This window comes from Opisthocomus hoazin, chromosome 4, assembly GCF_030867145.1.
Source record: "Opisthocomus hoazin isolate bOpiHoa1 chromosome 4, bOpiHoa1.hap1, whole genome shotgun sequence".
Taxonomy (NCBI): Eukaryota; Metazoa; Chordata; class Aves; order Opisthocomiformes; family Opisthocomidae; genus Opisthocomus; species Opisthocomus hoazin.
The window spans coordinates 38,418,049-38,439,912 of NC_134417.1; the positions used below are offsets into that span (position 1 = coordinate 38,418,049).

Here is a 21,864-nt window from a genome sequence, read left to right on the forward strand (position 1 = left end):
GCCTTTCCTCCCAACATAGGTATATGAGAAAGGATGGTCCACATCCACAAGAGCATGTGGAGGAGTCAGAGAACTGTGGTTTTAGAAGGAACGACAGCCCTGCAGTCTGGGTCTCAGTCTCCCTGCATGTGGCAGGGCCATTGCTATGGCAGCACAGACAGAATGAAACCTGTGGTTGGAGTCTTTGGAGAGCCCAGTGCTACCTTGCAGGGAGATGAAGAAAAGAGCCTGAAGTGGTCTTTCTGTAGGTGTATGGTTTTGGCCTCGGTCACGGGTATTGTCCCCTCAGCAAACTGCTGAAGTAGTGATGTGAAGACAGGAGTAGGCATCTGTGCCATGATGCCTCGGGAGGCCTGGCATGACTTCCTTATTGATCATTTAATGAATTACCTCCCTACTGCTCTGCCAGGGGGATCAGACCACAGTGAGTGAGCCCCGGTCTGCCCTTCCTCAGCTGCTTTTCTCTTTCGATGGCTGCTTCAGAAGTGGCCTTTCTAAACGCACCTGGCCCTTGCCTGTTTGCTGACTGTGGTCTGTCTCACCTTTCCCTCAATTTGTTCTTTCCCCCTCGTGCTAAAGGTCTTGTGAGCAATGAAAGGCAAACAAAAAGATGAAAAATGAGCAGTCTCTCCTTCCCTGGAAGTCAGTAGGACATCCAGGGTTTGTGTGGGTTAGTGCTATAAGAACAGAACTATCATTTTTCTGTGGAGCTAAAATGCTCAGCTAATAATGTGACAGCGGAGTAAGCAGGTATACTTGTGAATTACATCCACAGGAGAAGCGCGTACCTGGACTTGAATCAAATTAAGCTGATTGAGAAATGGCTGTTGATGTTAATTTGCTGTAAATCTGAGTAGTGAGTGGTTACTGTGTCTTTTGTTCATGAAAGCAGAAGTTGTTCAGAGTGCCATTCTGTCTTTATAAAATAAGAAGCAGGCAAGAAAAGAAGTTAAATGTAGCAATCCTTTCCCTCAGGCGAATGTTAGATGTCACATATAACACTTGCCAATATTTGAGTTTTACATTTTACTTTGTGAACATCTTTAGTTTTTATTTTTCATGGACTGTATCCTAGGTGTGAATACAGTAGATAGATAGGTTTCGAAGCATCTCAGGCAGCTTTTGGGACCAACCAGCTGAGTTCCTTCGCATGTGGTGGGCTACTAATATTTGGCATATAGTCTGCTGCTTTGCTTTCATTGTCCATTCAGCTATTCTGCTGAGAGGTCACTAACATTTATTGCTTAACAGCTTGGACAAGAAAATTAAAATATTGGTCAACTTTCTTGTTTTCTTTCCCAAAAAGCATGCCATTTTCCTTCTTGGTGTCGGAGTTCTGAAAAAACCCACTTGTTCTCAGTGGATAGCTGGATCAGTTTTTAACTGTGTAAAAAGCCTGGTGTATGCAAGCTCTTTAAAGCTTACACTTTGCAAAGACTCCTGTACCTGTTGAAAGTCGTTCAGCCACCAGATCAGAATCTGGCTGTTACTCAAGCTCACGGCAGTATGAGTTTGCTGGAAAGCAACAACTGCTTTGAAGTGGGGAAATACCACAATCCATTGCATACTGCCCATCTTATTTAACCAAAAAGCCTATTACGCAGATATGTATCCACACACACGAGCCCACACACGCTAATATAGAAAATATATATGTATTATAAATATGCATGTAAAAAAGTTCTTTCTTGTTAGTTAATGCACACAGTTATGTAGCATGTTGAACATACAGTATATGAACAGTATATTTCTAAGACCCCCTTTTTTCCACTCCTTTTTTCAGACATTGCCATGGGATCTCTGGACGGTAAGTAATTTATCATTGTGAATTGGGATATTTCTGTGCCTCTGATTTTGTAACACCCTAAACTCAGATTTACAACGCTTTTACCAAAAGCCAAGATAAAGAATTTACAGACCGTGACAAATACTTTCAAGTATGTGAAGCCACTAGGGATCTTTTAAAACCACCACCAACAAAACATAATCTCTGTTGCTTGGCCTACAAAAGCAAAATGATGTCAGAAATCTAGGGTAATGAGATTCACAATCATTACAGCTAAGTGTGTGTTGCTTTTATTCTCATGTCTGAATTACAGCTGTTAGAGGGTAGCTGGAGTTATTCACAAAAGAAGCTGCTACTTTCAGAAACTGCATGAATCCTTCTTTCTTCCTCCCGGTGCCAGGTCAGATATAATGATCTGTGGGAAGAAAAGAACTCATTTTTGTGAGCTTTCTTTTGACATTGTGTTGTGGAGGTAGCTGGATTGACTTGACGTGGAGCCTGGTACTTTCATTTTTGATCATTTGCAGCTTCAACCAGCACAGAAATCTGTGGATGCTTCTTGTGCATTCAGATTTGCAGCACTGTTTTGTGAGCACATGGCATGTGTAATGTGTATTAAATGCTCATTTCTTTCTATTGGGAAAGGTTAAATAAAGGCTGAAAAAACAGTCATGTAAGTAGGCTAGCCAAAATTTCAAGGCTGCCAATATATAGGCCGGTGAAAATAACCCAGAAATATTTCTAATTTATTGCTCAAAGCTTATATTAGATGGCTTCCTTTCACGCAGTTTTATTTGCAGCTTGTTAATAATGTATATGTATTCTCTATTATAATTATTTTCCTCTTTGCCCTGTAGTAAGCTAAGATACTCAACCTTTGAGTTTCTCTTAATAAGTTGAGTGCAGAGTAGTTGCTGATCTTCCTCGCGGCGTTTGTATCTGCTCAAAGTGGCAGTGTAGACAGCAGGCTTTGTGACTTGATGCCTTACTCTGTGTGGATGTAAATGCCTCTGCACAGCACAGGGTGGTGGAGAACAGAAGCTGCACGCTTAGGGCCCTCTGCGCTGCCTGCGTGATGCAGTGATGCCTTAGTGTAAATACAAGTAAGCCCCACTGCTGCTTGCGTAGTTTCCTTGCTTGGTCGCTGTCTCCCAGAGCAACCCGTCTTCTCAGCTGCGATGTAATGGGGTTCCTGCGATAGAAATGTCAGTGGTTCATAGAGGAAAGCAAGGTGTGACAAATAGTCAACATACATGTAGAACTTCTTTTATAATGTAATGCAGAGGCTGGAAGCGTGGCTTGAATTCAGGGGCCTGGGATTAGTCTTCTGTGGAGTGGCAGGAGAGGACCCATTTGGTCCTCTCCTACCACTTAGTAACTGCTGCTGGTTAGAAAACTGCAAATTAATAAACTGCCGCTATAACAAGGTACATTATGTTCTTATTTTCTGTGTTTTATATGTATGATTTTCTTCTATACAGACAAGCAGCGAATTGGTGCAGCCGGTAAGCAAACCTCCCCCCAAAATCACGACCACTCTAGAGACATGCTGTAATCAGTGTGGAGTAATGTATAGTTTTCTGGTTTTGAGTATCAGTGCTGCTCTCTTACATTGCAATCTATTGCCTCCAAATGTTGCAAACCGCATAGCTTTTCCTTAAATGGCTTAATTTAGTCACTTTCATTCTTTAAATTAAAATTGCTCAAGTAAAATGTAAGTTTTGTGTTTTCTCATCAAGTCCGCCTTTATCTTTTTCATCTTGTGTTTTTTCTTTGCTTTTCTGTCTGCCTAAAGCCTGATTCTTCAAAAAGTCTTTCCCTGTGTAACCTGGTCATGGAGGAAACCCCAAACAGTGGGTCATCAGAAGATGTTAACAGATCTCAAACTGATCTAGGTTCACTCAACTGGGGCCTAGATCTTAGCACTCCCAGTGTCAGCCAGGAAATTACTGCAGGCAGTTCTTTACTTTTCCCTGGGGCAGAGCAGACCTCAAGCGAATCCACGGGTACTCTGCCTGCTAGTGTTTGGCCTGCTGTAGGTGAGCGGGAAGATGCTGCACGAGGGTCAGCTTCTGTAAAGGAAAACCAGAGGACTTCAATGGAGGACCAGCTGGATGCCCAAAATGTCCCATGGGAAGATGTGGTGACCAATCAACCTTTAGAGAACATAACCAGTTTTGAGATACCCGTCCTGTTGGATGAACCTCTCCAATATGATGTGCAAAAGGCAGAGGAAGAACGGGAGGAAGACGAGTGGGCAGGTGTCAAGCCAAGTGAACAGGTAGAAACCAGAGGTGTTAACTGCACGGAGGTAGAAGGTACAGAGGAACTGGAAGAGCGAGGTTGCAAAACCCAAGGAAACAGGGAGGCAGAACTTCATAATGGTTTAGCAAAATCAGATCTTGAAATTTTAGTCAGCACAGAGGTAGAAAATTTACAGGAGTTGGAAGATAAGGATGGGGATGTTGGGAGGTCTAGTGATTCTAACCTAGAAAACTCTAGGGAAGAAGAATTCAAATGGGTCAGTGTCGTTGAGGAGGCAGATAGAGAAATACCATTGTTGAGTACAGGGTTAGAAGGTGGGGACGAAATAGTAGTGGACAACTATAAAACTATAGAAAGCACTGGTGCTGAACCCGAGAGAATCTTTGGTATCTTGGATCAGGACCGTGAAAGGACATTTGAGGGTGGCTTAGACCAAACTGACAGTGGTACTGGAGAGAGTACATCCATGGAGTGTATAAGCATGACGACCCATGTTGACCCAGAGGTAACTGACCACACAGAAAAGGACCCTACAGGTGCTGGAAACGTTCTGTGTGATGCTGAATTATTCAGTGCAGAAGAGTCTGGTGAAGGAACCGAAGACAATAGCATCAGCCTCCTCCCAAATGGTAGTGCTGCTGCTGAAGGTCAAGCTGCTGCTGAGAAAGAGTGGGCACTGCTGCCCGAGACAGCTGACGCTGCTAGCACAAGCTGTGGTAATCCTTGCCTAGCTGGTGCAGAAGACCAAGTCACAGGTAGGGTGGCAGCAGCAGTCTCTGAAGAACGTCCTAGTAGCATTGGTGTTCCTGAAGCCTTCGAAACAGACCCTTGGCTGGCGAACTGGGATCCAACAGTTACTAATGATTCCTGGGGTTTTTCTAATCTGTCAGATGGCCAAGCCAATGGACTGGATAATTGGCCCTTTTTCCCCAAGCAGCAAGACTCAGAGGAAAGTAAGATGGAAAATGTTTGGTTAGGCATTAGCGATAAATGGTCTACACAACACCTAGGAGTGACTGATAACAGCTGGGGAGAAGTAGGTGCGAGCACAAGCAATAGAAGTCAGGAGGCACCAGTAAAACAAGGCTCGCCTGGGGAGCAGGCAGGCATTGGCAATCCTGGACCGAGCAAGGAGATAGCTAGGCCCTTGACTCTGTTTCAACTGGGAAATTCCAGAAATGCTAGCACCGAGAGTTCAACTAGTCCCAAAGACAATGAGACCAACAACTCAGATTTATCTGAAGATGAAATTGCTAACCGGAGATATGGATTGTTGTACCAGGAAATTGAGGCTGATAAAGAAGAGGTACCTACCCCAGTGTGTAGCCTAGTCTTAGACAGAGTTCCTTAGGCCATGCATAACCTTGTTGTTTAAAAACAATCCATTTGTGTGTTTCCCCACTGCCCCTCCTGAGCCCGTGCTATTCTTTTTTTGAAAAATTGCCATGCAACTGTTCATAGTGTGGTGCCCTTCAGCCGTGTAATGAAGCAGGCTGACGAAAATGTGTTTCAAAAGGGTGAATGAATCTTTGAACTGTGAAGACTGAGTCTCGCAGATTTTGTCTTTTTTGTATGTATAATTTTAAATGCATCTAGTCTTTTTTATTATTATTATTTTACAAAAATACATAAGTTGGATTTTTGTTTTTGTTCTTTTCTTTAAGCCTGTGACACCTGTTATTAAATAGCACTGTCATCAAATTTCTTGCTGCCTTACCCTTCATGTTATTATTTTTTTCCTTTTTTAAATGTCTGGCCTATATTTTTATTTTGCAAATCAAAATATTTTGACTCACGTTCTGATTTAGTAAACGAATGATAATTTGTTCTGATCTTCACTTCTACTTAGGCATCCAGCACAGCATTTAATGGATTTGCACAGGTAAGAAAGAAACAAGTTTTGAGATTTTTTATTTTTTTTTTTCTGAGCTGTTGTTTTTCTGAGATTAGGACTGGCTGTGCAATATCAGGGAATCTGTTCTACAGACGAGCTGCACAACATTTCATACTGACTCAAACACAAACCTTGTCTGTTCTCAGAAATTATTCCTAACTGTTACTAGCATGATGCTAATACTCTTGGTACTCTTGGCCTGACTGAATTTAATAGCAAAAATCTGACTACCTTAGTGGGACTGATTTTTTCCTTCTATAAGGACTGCTTTAGCTTTTTTATTGTGCTCTTTTGTGGACAATCTCAAAATCCTTTAAAATGGGGTTCCCTCAGTTTCACATACTTTCAGTTGCTCTGTGTGTGTATATATGTACATAAAATGAGCTTTATTTGTTTCTGCGTATTTACTTCCATTTAAGACATATTCTAATCTGAAATTTAAATGATTTGTTTGCTGCTGTGCTGATGGTGAGGCTCTGTGTTAGGCATCACAGAGATACAGCACATGAAGATACCGTGTTTATGCTTTTAAATTCCAGGGCTGTGCCCAGATCCCAAATTTCAGGTGGATAACCTGGGGCCTCATGAATTTCCAACATGGTTTTAGAGACTGGCTCATCCACAGCACGCCCTGTACACCATTTTTTAAAAGCACCTAAAAAAGCTGAGCTTATACAAGGATGGAAATGAATCTTCCAGTGCTTAACCATTCTGCTGCAGGATGTTTAAATTAGTAAAGGATCCAGAAGGAAGGAGCAAAGCACAAGGCTACCACCTCTAATAATGAAGGCAAAATGTTTGCCCCAAGAAGTCAAAATTTGATGCCCCCACTGCAGGAGGAACAGGATTTGGCCCATCAATATTTTGCAAGTTAACTGGTTCTGAATGAGTAAGATGTTGCAAAACATCTGAATTTTTGTACTTTCTTAATGCATGTGAAATTTTCGATCTGTAATCACTATAGTTGCTATTCAAATAAAAGCCCAGAATCAAGAGGGTGTGAAAGTAGCTTAGAGCTAGTGTACTCCTCAGGCAAGGGCATGCGTAGCCTGCAGAAAAGATTCCGAGTTTCACAGCTCGTTAGCGCATTTTGCCTGAAACAAAACCCTTGCAATTCACATGTATTTAATGAAGGGTGTTTCACTGCCTTGAATAACATCCCATGGTTTAGAAGCATAGAATATGTAATTGAAAAAGGAATGTCTTTAATATTAATAGTGCTTAACTAATAATTACTAATACCTATTCAGATTACCTATTTGTCGTCTTATTCTATGTGAATTTACTTATGCCTTTACCTGAACAAACCATTAAAAAATCAGGTCTTTGATAGACACCTGCTAACATCCCATCTCAAATATTTTCATGTCATTGTTTTTAATTTCTGTATCTAGGATACCTCTGCATTTGCAGTGCAATCAAATGAGAATGTGACAGAGGCTTTGGTAAGTGGTGGCTTTTGCTTCCTTTTTAGATGCCTGGAAAAAATGGCACCAGTTTTCCTTTGTGCAAAGATATTTTCTTCTTTTTTGTGTTTTCCACCTTCTAAATCACAAAACCTTAATCTGCAAGAGTTGGTGGATGATGTCGTTGTAGTTGTAAATCTTTACTCACTGAAACAGTCTTTCACAAGGATTGCACAGAGAGAAAGAAAAGAAAACCAGGATATTCTAAGATATGTTTACTTTTCAAAGGTGTAGTCAAACAAGGTGTTCATTTATTGCATTTAAGAAATGAGAAGAGTGGTCCAGTGTACAGCAAGCAAGTGATAGTACATGATGGCTGTTTAAATGTCTCCAGTATTGCTGTAGTTTTATCCACTCTCCACACATGAATAGTAGGCACAGTCTACTTCTAAGGAGCAGAGCATCTTTTTGGAAGTGATCATACTTGGGCAGTTTTCTTAGTTTCTCTTATAGTCCTTGGTTAGCCTGGAGTAAGGATGTAGAATAGCAACACTGCTGGATGAGTCCTATAGCTACTTAACAGCAGCAGAGTGATACTCGACGTTATTTAATGTGGCTTTTGTATAATGCCTCTGGTGGTGCTTGTGTTCAAAATGGTTACTGAATACCGTGAGAGTATTTTTACTTAAAGCTGAAATGTGGTAACTAGTCTGAAGACTGCTTGCTAACAACTGACTGGAAGCACATCAGCGCAATCTGCATTGTAACATGTTACCTGTGATTTTAAGCCTGAAAGTTTCTTCTGGTGTTAAACATCAGGAAACTCATTAGACACCTTACCCCTGGGATAAATCTACTTTGTTTCTCATTTCAGTCATATTTCCTCTTTGTGAAATTCCCTAGAGCTGGCATTAACACAATACACAGAGATTTCTGCACAGCATCGTATAATATAATGAATGTTTCTTTATGCTGTGCCAAATCCTGAAGGTCTCGCTTAGGCAGGCTTCTCTGTACCTCGTTAAAAATCAGTCTGCTTAAGAAAGATGTGAGAAAAGAAGTTAGAGGCTATGTTGTTTTTCGTGAAAAATATCATGGAGGAGAAGATTTTAGTATCTTTAAGAATTTCATGGAAGCTGTCTCTTCATCATAGGAGACCTGCTAGCCAGCTGCCTGTTATCAACTGCGAAGCAGCTAAATAGCTTTTGAGCTTCGTATTATGCTGAGCAATTTGTTCATGGCAAATTAATCTTCTGGGCCTATTTTATCTGGTTGAGTCAGCCATCTTGATAAATGGAATATGCTGAGCACAGCTTGCAGCTCTTCCCCTGTGTGTGCGTGCATTTGCAAAGTGATGTCTTCATTGGAGATGACGCTTCTGCTGTGAGCTACTTTGCCACAAGACTAAACGTGTTGCAGAGCTGGTGATATTTACTAGATCCTTTTGCTAAAAAACAAGCTTAGGCCCAAATTTAAAAGGGTGGAAATCCTAGTAGTGGGTTGACAAGTGGAGGCCTTGTAGGTTATTGAGAGCTCAAGAGGGAATGCATTTTAATGAGGAACCAGGAATGGTTTTGACACTGCTAGAATTCCAGCAGTCAGTGGTTGCCCTGCGCACAGAAAAACCACTTGAGTCTCTGCTAATTGCTTCTTACTTTCACTGAAGAAGGGACTATGTTGTCTGAGAACAGACAGAACTCTCTAATTTTAAGAACTTGTATTTGAAGCCCAGGGTTGGTATACACGAGTGCCGGTTTCAACTCCTGGGCTTGCCATCAGTTTCTGGAGCAAACAGAGTGCCTTCCCCTTGCTTCCGTTGCCCCTTTCTGTAACTCAGGAAGCTGATGCTTGCTTTCCTTGTGAGGGAGGGATGTAGGACTGGCTCAGTTTATCCATAGAACATTGCGGATGAAAATGCCCTTTAGATGCTGGCCATGTAAGGCCATGCACTGCTGTCCTCTCCCCGGCAAGACCTGGCAAGGTTGAGCCTGAAGCAGCACTGTGCCAGGCACAGTTCCCATTCCCCTCCTCTCTCCCCGCTGTCATGTGCTCCTCAACAATTTTTCCACTGTCTACTTAAAAATCAATAAAACAAAAGACTGAGGTCGAAGAAGCTCCACCTGAGGAACCCAAGGTCGAGGAAACCCCTGCTGCTGCTGTTGCGGAAAAGGAGGCCATCCCTGCTGAGGCTGCCGAGCCAGCAGAGCAGGCTGCGGTGAGTGACCTGTCCCCCGGGCCTCATCCGAGCTGCCTTTCATTGTGGTGAACGTGCCTGCTGCATTTCAGCCATCCTTTCCATCATCACCATCCGTCCATGGCCGGTTTCCCCAGTGCCCGGCTGTGTCACAGCATGCCTCTCCAGCACGCGTCCTCCTTTCAGCCCTAAAATGTCATTCCTCCTGTGTTTGGCATTTTAGACTGAAGTTCAGCTGAGTGATTGTGGTTTCACAGATTATTTGATTCCAGGTGAACTTCAGAAGGAGAAAGAGTTCATGCCATTTTTAAATTACTTTATTAGCAGGTTTCTCATTTCATTTCAAGTTGAGCTGTAAGAAGTAAGCCAATGTACATCTTGTATGGTCCTTGCTAGAGCATGATAATGCCAGAAAAAAGTAATTGTAATATAAATGTCTACAAGGTTTATGGTTTTAGAAGCCAGGCATGAGCTGAAGAGGGAACACCAAGCACCAGTTTGGAGATTTTTACATGTCAGCTTTCAGGAAACAGTGGGAAGAGAAGAAATGACAGCTCTGCAAGAAGAGCAAAGCAGGGCACCCAATATCACTACAAATTAGGAGGTGGTCTGAGACAATAGGTGTGGGGGGTTTCTGCTGACTAGCATCCCTTTTTATAATGGGTATCTCAGTGAAAGTCCTTTTTATCCAACTGAGGTTCCTCTTCTACATACTACTGTCAGAAGTTCTTGGCGGTGGGTGATACCCATAAGCTGAGAAACCCTGGAGGAAAAATGCATCTGTTTTTGTAGGCTGACAGTTTTCATGCTTTCCTCGAGACAGTAACATGGTCAAAGTCTCTAATGAGTGTTTGTCACTGTTAGAATATGCAGATTACTATTGAAAAACTGGACAGAAAAAGGAGTTGTTTGGTGGGTGAGTTCCTCTGCCACAGAAGCCAGTGGAAGCTTTACAGCTGTGCTTTCTGACCATCAAGTACAGTTTGATGCTGTAAGTGTTCTGGGAAGAACAAGGTTTGGCTTGTTGAACTGCTCTTGGCCTTGGGTGAGTCCCTGTGTATCTTGATCTGCTAAGTAGGGGATGATGATACCCAATTCATCATAAAATTAGCTGTTTTTCAGGAAACGTTTGATACACTACCACATGGGAAGCAATATTAAGCTGATGTAGATGCAAATTAGCTGAAGAAAGTGGAAGTAGATGTACACCTATAGATGTGGCAGTGCAGGGCATGGACAGAAAACGTACCAGACATGCACCTACTGTAGCGTCTCGTGGATCTGTCTCTGGAGCTGATCTTGTTTAACATGCTTATTAATGGCAATGGCTCAGACACGACAAGCCTAGAAGTGACATTTATGGATGACTCCAGTTTGGGTAGTGTCATTAACATTAGGCCCACTAGCTCTACTGGCCAGGGACAGGCTGGTTGTCTGCTGGCAGCGTTAGACCCATGGAAAAGCCACAGGTGATACTGCACAAGATGTCTTCACCGGAAAGAAGGAAGTACTAGTGTTGGTGTGCAAGGCTGTGGAGGACAAATGTAGTTTAATTAAAGACCTTCTTAAGGACAGTTTTATGAGTTTGCCTGGGTGATTCCAGCTGTGTGTGCCATGGGATTAAGAAAATGGTATCCAGCGTGAATGATACAAAGAGGCAAGTTGAGCTTTAGCTGTTGCATCTGCCTAGTCATCATTCCTTCCTTACTGCCATCTTCCTAAGAGAGGAAAAATAATTCATTGTGGAAGGAAAGGAGTGCAGTGCTGGGTGGGCTGTTCCGGAGGAGTCTGGGGGAAAGGGAAAATAATCCCTGTCTCTGTCCAACCCTGCCTGTTCTCCGTGGACTCTTAGCGGTGTTGCAGCTATGGAGGGAACCAGTCCTGGTGTGTTGCCCAGAACTATGGCGTTTAAATCTGATTACACTTGTATGAGTTTTGAGTAGTTATTTCATGTTTTTTAAATTCACTTTTTGTTTGGTTCCATGGTACACACTGGAGCAAGTGACTTCAGGATCATCCCCTTGCAATAGCATAACTGAGCTAAGAAAGCCCCACGGTCTGTGGAGATCAGGCTCTTCCCCTTCTGTGTGTTTTCTTTTGAGTTGATATAAATCACAGTAAGTAATAACTTGTCAACCCTATAGTAAGGCAAACAATGAAATTGCCTGTCTGAGGCACATTGTTTTGTCAAACTCATGTCCAGAATGCTTCACGTCTAGTCAGAGTAAATTTGATAGTTTGGAATAAAGGAGGAGGGAGGGAAGGTGGAGAGAGGAAGAACGGGAAATCAGTGATTGGTGTGGAGCTCTCCCCTTCCTGTGAGTGAATGGCAGGGAATAATGTGGAAGAACAGATATTAATGAAGCTGAAAAGGTTGTTTTGACTATCTGCAGAGACTTAACGAAGGAAAGAATTCTAAAAGAAGTTCATTTTTCTAAAAGGAAGCCAGCTCCTCTTTGCCTCACACTAAGACAAAGCAATGCTCTGAAGCCTGTTCCATGTCTTAAGTGCTAATTAAATGACAGGCTGTGGCTGCAGCATCACGCATCCACTCGTTGGCTGTCGTGACCTTTTCAGATGATCTGTTTTGCTGCCTGACTGTCCATGAGGAGTTCTGGGTCCATGGTCTGTCAGCAGCTGCTCTAGCTGAGGCACAGCACTGCAGAGCTGCTGGGAGAGGGGCAGAGACAAACACAGGGCAAGAGCCAGGCAACTGAAGAGCAATCAGGGAGGAAGACTGTAGGCATTAAATAGAAGTTGAACAGTTTTGATTAGATTTCTGCTTGGGTTTTTGTTGCTTTTTGAATACGAAGTTGGCCTTGCTAATTTGGGAAAAGAAGATGTAAGTGTTGATTTTAAAAATGTCCGAATTGGAGTCGTTCTGAATTTGGCTGTGCGGGGTTGTTATTTTAGGAATGGCTTTCTAGGACTTGCAAAGAAGAGTTTTGAAGATTAGGATTAATGACAAATATGATCAAAGCTAAGGAAAAGTACACTGAGTTGCAAGAGATGAAAACATGTCATTTCTCGACAGCAGTTCTGCATGCATTTGCTTTATGAGTGACAGTTTACTTTAAAAGTGGAATTGTAAAATATTGATAGATACTTTCTTATTGGGAATCTTTCATCGAGTTTAGTAGCTTCCAGTTTGGAGTGACAGCCACTAATCAGTTTAATTTTTCTGTGGTAAGTTTCCTGTCACATCCCATTCATCCAGAAAATTGATGACATGCGTGCTTCATTGTAGGAGCTTCACAGTAAATTTTCTGGTACGGCTTTCATTTATGTTAGGGAGAGAATGGTCTGGGAAACAGGGTACCGCTTGCCACTCAGGCAGTTTTGGATTCAGTTGCTTGCTATTTCGTAGTCTGCCTGAACAAGATTGCCAAGACTTCATTACAAGAGCTCATCGGAATTGCTGCCTGGGATCTCATTACGTGTTTTTATCTTGGTCCTTCGGGTCTTAAATGCCATAGAACAAAGAAAGTTTTTATGAGTAGCTGTGAACAGTTGATCCTTTTGGGGGAGAGGATAAAATGTTTGGTAATTAAAGGGACAGAATGACCATGTTCACCTACAGAAATGACGCTAACCATGGCAAAAATTGCTTGCATGGACTTTGCCACACCAAGAGAGTCGTTTCCCTGTTTCCATAGCATCCCCAAAGGCAGCTGTAAAATCCAAAGGATATAATGCATTAACTGCTGATTTATTTCCTTTTCAAATAAGTCTATGCCTCTCACCACATCATTTTTTCACGTTCAGTCAAAGATGACATGAAGTGAAATCTTAGGAAATCTTGTTATTTCCCTTTCTTCTTCTCCTGCATACGAGACATAAAGCTTGAAGCTGAGAGCACTGCGCAGAGATCAGCTTTTTGACCTACATTACGCTTGTTAGTTTGGAAAGAGCCTTTCTGTGCTTTGGGTCTGATGCCTGCCTGGACTCTGATGTTCTCCCATTAAAGCAGTCAGACACTCAGCTAAATACTGTGGTTTTCAAAGCTGTGTATACGCATATATGAAACTACCTCCTGTTAAGCTCTTTGCAGACACTGAGCAAGTGCAGCAGAGGTCAGGAAACAGCCTGCAGCTTTAAGGGTATCTAATTGCGGTTGAATCCCACTGTAGGTAGAATTCATGGTGCCCAAATCACGGAGCGTGTAATTTGTGAGAGTAATACAATGGTTAGATATGGAGGAGCGGTCAACTGTGTCCGAATTCTGAGTGTGCAGCCAAGTGCAGGTGCAGTGAGGCCATTAAAAATATATGGCACTCACATACAGGAGAGAACTGATGCAGAATAGTGTCATTCTGTTGAACTCTGCAGAAGCAGATTTTTTTCTCTGTTTATGGAATTGAGGTGTTACTTTACTCAAATGTTACTTTGGTCATCCTTTTTACTAGGCTTTCGTGCCCTAAAAATGGTACAGTTCATGCTACCATGCCTCTCTTCTCAAACCCCACCATTCCCAGCTTCCAGCTAATCAAAAATGCAAAAGAAAAATGCTACTAATTTGACTAGTGCAGAATAGTCAGCTTGGCTTTAGGAAGTCCCAAGCTTTGGGAAGCAAGGGGAGCTTTCCATACTTTCCCCTTTCCCACTAAAACTGTGCTTTCCATTAGCCTGGAAAACAGTCCTCATTTAAAAATACATATATATTAGATTCTTCTGAGAAGAGGCCCAAAGCTGGACTGGTGGGATTTTTACCAGAGGGTATTGCCAGGGTATTATTAAGAGAAGGGCAGAGGCTGGCGCATTGCTGACCATAAAGTGCAGGATGATGCTCATTTCTGAAGGCAAATTGACTTGTAAATACAGGTGATGGCAGAAATTCAGCACTTTTTAATAGTAAAAGTAGGGAAGGCATCTATCTACTGACTTGCAGTTGGACATACAGCTTTTATGAGCAACAGAAACATTTGTGTATTTATCTTCTGTGTGGAAAAAAAAGACTTCTGTGGGTGGCTGTGGGCATGGATGCATATTGCTAGGGTAAGGAATAATTGTATTTTGCAGTTAATACTTGTTTTTTCTATTTAAGACCATCTACAGTCTCCTCAAACTTATTATACAAATGAGAACTGCATGGCAGACGCTTGGCAGCTCCAAAAAAAAAGAAAGCAAAATTAATCATAAAAAAAGGTTATATAACACTGTAATTTTAATGGGATAAAGCTGTAAGAGGTTTCTATGGTAACGCTGCTGTCAGCAGCTGCCTTGCCCTGGCATCTGGACATGTTTGGGGCTTATGAGGTGACTGCAGGCAATACTGGAAAATTAGATTAGAAAAAACATGAGTAATAGGAAGTTTGGATATAACTCAGCATCCTTTTATTAAAAAAGAAACACACAACCATTTCAGCTGAAGCTTGTAGAAGTTTTGGAGTGACAGCTGTGGGTGTGTGAAGGCAGTTAGCTGGAGCCTGAGCACTTGAGCTCTCCTAGTTTCTGATTGCTAAAGATGACAGTCCAAGCTACCGTGCCCTCATAGAGGTTTGCATAACTTGTCTTCATGCTTACCCTCTTTAGAAAAATCTGACCTACCTGTGTTTGCAAAGCAGCCTCAAAATTTATTAGCAAAGTGGATTTCCATAATAGGTCTTTGATTTGCTTTTCCTCAGAAGAACATCTTTAGAAATATCTTGGGTCTGCAGGGACTCAAACCTAAATAGAAAAAAAGCACTTCCAAATGTTCTGAACCAGGCCTGAATTTTTACGATTTTGACTGTTGACCTTCTGTAGAGAAGGATCTGGTGTTAGATGGTGTCTGTGCTGTAAAAAGAACTGTTGGGGGGGAGCCCAATGCTGTTCAGTGCATGCGATCCCTTGAACACCTAAACGAGTGTCAGATCTGGAAAACCACTGACATATTTTTTAAATGTCAGGCACCTGCTGCATGTACCACTGAATACGGACGTAGAAAAAGGTGATTCTGTGAAAAAATGGTGAACTTTGTGAGCCACCTCTTTTGAACAGCCCCTTTAAATGAGTTGCAGTCCAACATGAGTCGAAGAAGTAAGTGTTTTAGAAAGTTTACTTTGAAACTGAGGAGTTACAGAGGCAGCAGCAGGTTATAATGTGAATGGTTTGAGTCTTGGGTAGGAGAAATTTGAGCTTGCTGGAAACTGCAAGGTCAGCAGTGTTGTGAGTTGTGGCCTAATAAAAAATTCTTCAAAGCTGGTGCTATTGTGAGAATACTGATAATAAAAATCAATAAAATTGTCCTTAGATCTTACGGTGTGATGATGATGACATACATAAAAGGTTTTAGCCTAGAAGTAATTTGATTTCAGATTATAGGTGACAGCAAGAATCTTTCTGCTTGCTATGTACGATACCATTTAGTTCTAGCCATTCATTTCATTGCATCCCATACATGCTGTGCTTCCATTAAGCTTGATTAGTACCAATTTCTCTGCATCCATTGCCTCAGCAGGAGTAAGGTGATGACCGTGTTTCCTCTTTATACAGGACAGTGTCAAGGCAGAGGATAAGGAGACAACTGGAGTTGCTGAGAAGGAAAGCGAGGTACATGTGAACAGCCTAAAGAGTGTGGTTGTGTTTCAAAATCTTCAAGAGAAGCATGGCCAAAAAATATAGTTGTTATTTGCATGTCATCAATATGCAGGCTGATATGATGTGACTGTGACCTAGCTGCAGTATCTATTCTAACACTGCACAGATAGATCACAGAATCACAGAATGTTCGGGGTTGGAAGGGCCCTCTGTGGGTCATCTAGCCAAGCCCCCTGCCGAAACAGGGTCACCCACAGCAGGCTGCACAGGACCTTGTCCAGGCGGGTCTTGAATATCTCCAGAGGAGACTCCACAACCTCCCTGGGCAGCCTGTTCCAGGGCTCCATCACCCTCAGAGGGAAGAAGTTCTTCCTCATGTTCAGATGGAACTTCCTATGCTTCAGTTTGTGCCTGTTGCCCCCTTGTCCTGTCGCTGGGCACCACTGAAAAGAGTTTGGCCCCATCCTCCTGACGCCCATCCTTGAGATATTTGTAAGCATTTATTAGGTCCCCTCGCAGATCTGTGTCTGCGGTATATGTTCTAACACCAGAGCACCTCTCATTCAGTGCAGGACCTGCCTTAGAAACTGCCTGTTGCAGCAGTGTAGAGTGATAGATATCTCTGTGCAGCAAACAAAGCAGCTCCATGGTAGGAGGAGGTATAATGCAGTTTCTATTGACATTTGGAAATACGTTGCTTAGATTCCCAGTAGCTGTCACGCTTCCTGTAAATTTGTTTGCCTAGCCTTCCTGCAAACATGTTTATAAAAAGAAGAAAACTCTGATCAATAATTTATTCTTCCTAGCACAATATGCCCTGGATTAAAACAGATATTTGAAAATAATCATGTTACGAGTTTATTTACCGAAGCTCAAAACCAGCATCAAGTTAGATACAGTTAAAATCAAATTACAAAGCAACTGAAAAGCTCAGTGGCATACTTAAAGCTGTGCATGTGAGGACTCGAATGATTGTATTTTGCTTGTATTTCTTCAGAGGTGATAGAACTACTTATCCTGAATCCTTCTATACTACCGTGAAACTGTGATGTGTTCAAACTTGCACAGAGAACAGCACCAGAGGAATGGCTGCATATTAAATGCAGGGATAGAAGTAGGGACTGAGAAAGAGATTGTAACTCCTAGTTATTGATCACTTAGGATTTGTGTCTGGAGGTGCTGACAACCTCCTTTTTTGTTGTTATTTATTTCGGTGCCACGATGTATACAAAAAGATCGTGAACTGGTCTCCGTTCACTTTGGTTTCAGAACTTGGGAAGTCCAGCTGTCCAAGCTTGGGTTTGTTACCCTGCTGTAAGACAGCACTAGCTCTGCTAGAGTCGAGGAACTGTCTGTGATGCCAGGGTGTCCCAGTCTCACTGGGAAGTGAGTCTGGGACTCACTGATGCCGTATTCCTCACCAGTACTGCCACATCCATGTAGAAATCTGTGGAATTACACTAGCAAGAAAGTACAGGACAGGAGTGGTAGATCAGGCCTGTCTTGGTGTTGACACAGTGCAAAGGTGCGTTGTGTTGCTTCTGTAGCGTTGGCTTGTCACTCCCAAGACGTCTGGTCCAAGAAGAAACACGCAAGAAATTCCTCACTATCCTGTGAGCATCAAAGCTAAGCTTTTGAAAGCTTTCTCCTTCTTTCTAATACCCTATGTCCTTACAAATTTGAGGTCTCTTATCTAGTGAGTTTGACCCCGTGTTCTGTTTAAAGTAGCAGTATTACTGTATGCAGAAGTGCTGCCATAAGAGATCAAGCTGTTTGCTAAGCTGATATCTGGCCTCCAGTGGAGGGTGGTCCCTTTGATACTGTAACTTGCATAACAAATTCTTCAATAGTGCCCCAAAAGTCTTCCAAGACTTTGCAAGCAATTGATGTATTCCCTAAAGCAGGATGATTAGTTCCTCTTGACATTATATTAGCTAGCTTAGCTGCAATTATAACTGTCATAGAAATTACCCAGCCCCTCTTTAAAACCAGCCGTGGGCTGAGACCTTCAGCTCCGGAAAAGCGGCGTAGCTCCGGGAGCTCCTCTGGCAGGCTGCCAGCGGCAGGCTCAGCAGCCCTCCTGCTCCTCTCCCTGGGCTCGCGCTTGCTGCTGCCGAATCCGTGGCTTTGTGTAGAGTCGAGAGTGATGTTAGCGAGAGGAAAGTGCAACCCTGTGAATCGGCTGCATCCTGGGCATGGAAGCATGCACTTCTGCTGCAGTTAAAATGGTCAAGTGGTGGTCCTGTCTCAGCCCTCGTTATACTGGGTGACCCTTTCTTTGTCCCCTGTGTGGTTGGTATAATGGGACGACTGTCCAAATTTCAATATTACTGCTAGAGACAGCTAATTTGGAATACTGTTAGACTGTTTGGTATTACTGATGACCTATGGAAAAGAGGTTTGTGGGGTTGGTTTTCAATATGGAGTAAGGTAATACAGGAAACTATATCTGCAAGTATGTGGTTCACCGTAGCTGGTTGTGAAATTCAGTGGGATAAGCCTCCCTCCTTTTTTTCTTTTTGATTCGAAGATCCGGTAAGAAAAACCTAACAGTACAATGTATACTGTTAAGCAGGTATTCTTTATTGCGGCGCCGGGCACACGGGGGATTTCTCCTCCAAACGTGCGCGCCAGACACCCTGTTGCTTCAGGTTAAATACAATCACACAGGTAATTATTCATTATATTTCTAGGAACTAATTAGCATATGTAAATATATTTCACGCATGTCTGCTAGTATCTTTGGGTGGTCTTCGGGGGTCCCAAGATGAAGGCCCATCCTCTTCATCACGCTGTTCACTGATTGACATTTGTTTTCTGCGCAAACTCAGTTCTAGCATTACGTATATCATGTCCTTCAGGTTGTTTTGCTCCAGTCTTGTTGCTCTCTTGGTGCCTCCTTATCTCTGTAGCTTAGCGCATTTGCCCTCCCAAGGCTGAGCTGTCTGGAGTAGAGTTATTTAGGAGTCTCTTTTATCCCACAATTATCCCAATTATTTGCTGAAAATCAAGACCACTTTTGTTTCACTTAATTATTTTGTCTAACGACTAAGTGATAGCTTGTGCCCATGTCCTTCCACTACATTCCTTAATGAGAAAACAGGGATTAGTGTAACAGTTATATTGTTAGATCACTATGCATGCAGAAATACAAGTTACAATACTAAAGACTACTAAAAACTAGAGAATATTAAGGCCTTTTTGTTGTAGTTTCACATTTCTTACAATCCTCTCTATCATTTTCCATACTAATCAAATATGTTTGAGGCTGATAGTGAGGTTCATTCTGTGCTACCTCACATGCATTTTTGTAAAAGCTTTTTTTAATCATCTAGCTTACATTGGTTTTGTACTCTTAAGACAGAAGAACAAATGATTATGCGATTGTGAGCCGTGGTGTACATTCAGTGACTCATGGCTACAGGTTGTGAGAACATCACCCTTTCGCTGCGGGGTATTTGAGAGCTGATTCATGTAAATTAGTGTTCTCCTCCTTAGTGAAATAAAATGGGCTATATAAATGCAATAAATATGAGAGACGTGTTGATCCTAATCACAACAGACAGCAAGATCGATTTCTGCAGCATGCTGTTAGAAGCACATTGTATAAAATTAATACGATATGCACTCTGTTCTCCCTCTTTCCTACTAGCCTCTTCCAGGGCTTTACACTCATCATTTATTTGAATATCTTCTTGAGTCAAGATTGCTAAAATAGGCAGTACTATAAATGGAAGGCTTGCATGCCTTTAAAGTCACGGGAGAAGATATCTACATGTGCCTGTGTCTTTTGATGTTACTTCTTTTTATGACAAGGCATCCTTCAGCAGCAGTATTTTCGATTTAAATTAAAGCTTCTCCAGTGATTTCTGCAAAACTCTATGGTATTTTCTGCCTTCAAGGACTCTGGAAGAATTTCTTTATCACATGAATTAATAGCAGCAAAGAGGAGTAGTGCTGAATATTAGATATTGCTAAAATAACAATGCCTGAAGAGTGCCCATGAGCAATTGCAGGTAGTTCGCGTTGGGTTCGGGTAGCTGAGTTGGCCTTATCCATGGAGGAAAGATCAAACTGAGGAAACAAAGAGCATCAGGCTGTTAAATGGAGAACAGAGGTATTTCTGCGAACTGTAGCTTGGCATCGGTACCTAGAGAACAATTTTCCTCCAAGGTTTTTACTTTATCCTGATGCTATCTACCATACATTAAAAAAATCCATGCTGAAGTTAATTGGATTAACAGAATGAGTTTTGTCATTTAGCTTCAACCCTCCGACCCTTAAGATTAATCCACTCTCAGTGTTTATCCAATATGCAACTGTAAGCATATACCAGTATATACCAATACAAATGTTAGGGTGACTCATGAATTACAACCGTCTCTGCTGTAGGAGGATTCAACATTGATCTATAGGCAGGTACTTTTCTATCCACCTTTCAAGAACTGGAACAAAGCATACATTAATTTTTCAACATGGACTGATCACAAATGGTTGAGTTGTATCCAGACTGAACAGGCTTTTGTGTATGTTTCTTTTTTTTTATACTGACCTAGCTATAGATCTTTATGGTTATATTTTTTCTGATATCTGATGGAATCTGAAGATTTCTGTTCTTTGTCCAGCTGTAGAATATATTTGCCTCTGCTGATCTAGCCTAATTTGTAAGTCTGTCTATTAGAAAGGATTGTGTAATGAAGGCAATATTTTTGAAGCCAGCCCAAGTCTAGTGGTAGGTCATAGTATATGGAGAAGACTTGGAGCCTCTTACTGAGAACAGGCTTCACTAGCAGGGTCCTGTGGACCCTTGGACAGCTTGCAAGCTCCTGCTCATCAGCAGAAGCCTGCAGTGAATTTCTTCCACAATACAGCTTCAAGGGAAGAGAAGAAAAAAATACTAGGGCCTTGGCAAAGTGTTACTCCACTAGTAACACCTGAGGACTCTGCTAAATGGTGCCTAGTGAGGTCTCATAAGTGTCTCTCTCCCACTTAATTAATTAGCTTCCATGCACAAGCTTGCCTCCGACACCACTGTCCCCCACAAACCAGGAGGAACCCCAGTGAAACCAAGGCTTGGAGTTGGCACCACCTAGGGAGGTCGCAGAGCAGAGGCTGGTCTGTGGTGTCTCCAGCAGAGATCCAGAACTCATATCCTGAAAGGTCCCTCCCTCCTGTTGTCTGTAGGTGGTACCTGTCACCGAGGGGGTTGCGGCAGCAGAAGACGGTGCAGCTGTGGCAGCAGGAGCTGGTGACAGCGCTGCTACCACTGAGCAGGAGGGTGTTGCTGAAGGTGACAAACCTCAGGGAGAAGAAAAGGAGGCTGATGTGTCTCAGGTAACTCATGTTGGTGCATGGGAGAGTGTGTTAGGGGAATTGGGACAGATTCAGCAGTCCAAGAGAGGCAAGGCTGCTGCAGCCCTGTGCCCCCAGGTCCAACCAGCAGCAAGGCTGAGGCTCTCCTGGGGTAGCTCTGGGAGGGGCCCACATAGGGTATCCCTTCTTCTGAGTCCTTAATTTAGGTTGTGCCTGCCTTCATGCGCCTGTGCTCCCCTGGGCTTGCGGAGATGGGACTGATGATGGGCTGATGGCTCCTGTGATGGGCCTGGGAGCGGCATGAACAGGGTATTGTTTGGGCTCCCGCTCCTGCTGTTGTCTGCCTGTGCTCCTCTGTGGAGATGAGCCTTATCACATAACCTAACAGGGCTTTCTGAAGGAATAGTGAGAAAAAGTAATGGATTTTTCTTCTCTCCTGGCACCATGTCCTATCAATAGCATTACCTAGTTTTACATAAATCACAGC

At 42.5% G+C, this 21,864-nt stretch overlaps 1 protein-coding gene across 3 annotated transcripts in view; it reads left to right on the plus strand.

Moving 5' to 3' along the window:
- The window catches only part of AMPH (amphiphysin), a 125,231-nt gene that overhangs the window by 96,472 nt on the left and 6,895 nt on the right, over nucleotides 1-21,864 (plus strand). The window contains exons 13-20 of one of the 3 annotated variants that reach the window (XM_075418609.1): nucleotides 1,784-1,807; nucleotides 3,268-3,291; nucleotides 3,582-4,067; nucleotides 5,901-5,933; nucleotides 7,340-7,390; nucleotides 9,450-9,566; nucleotides 16,020-16,076; nucleotides 21,249-21,398. In XM_075418609.1, the coding sequence (XP_075274724.1) occupies nucleotides 1,784-1,807; nucleotides 3,268-3,291; nucleotides 3,582-4,067; nucleotides 5,901-5,933; nucleotides 7,340-7,390; nucleotides 9,450-9,566; nucleotides 16,020-16,076; nucleotides 21,249-21,398 (942 nt within the window). The remainder of the gene's footprint in view (nucleotides 1-1,783; nucleotides 1,808-3,267; nucleotides 3,292-3,581; nucleotides 4,068-5,900; nucleotides 5,934-7,339; nucleotides 7,391-9,449; nucleotides 9,567-16,019; nucleotides 16,077-21,248; nucleotides 21,399-21,864) is intronic. The other 2 variants (XM_075418607.1, XM_075418608.1) reach the window with 2 other exon arrangements.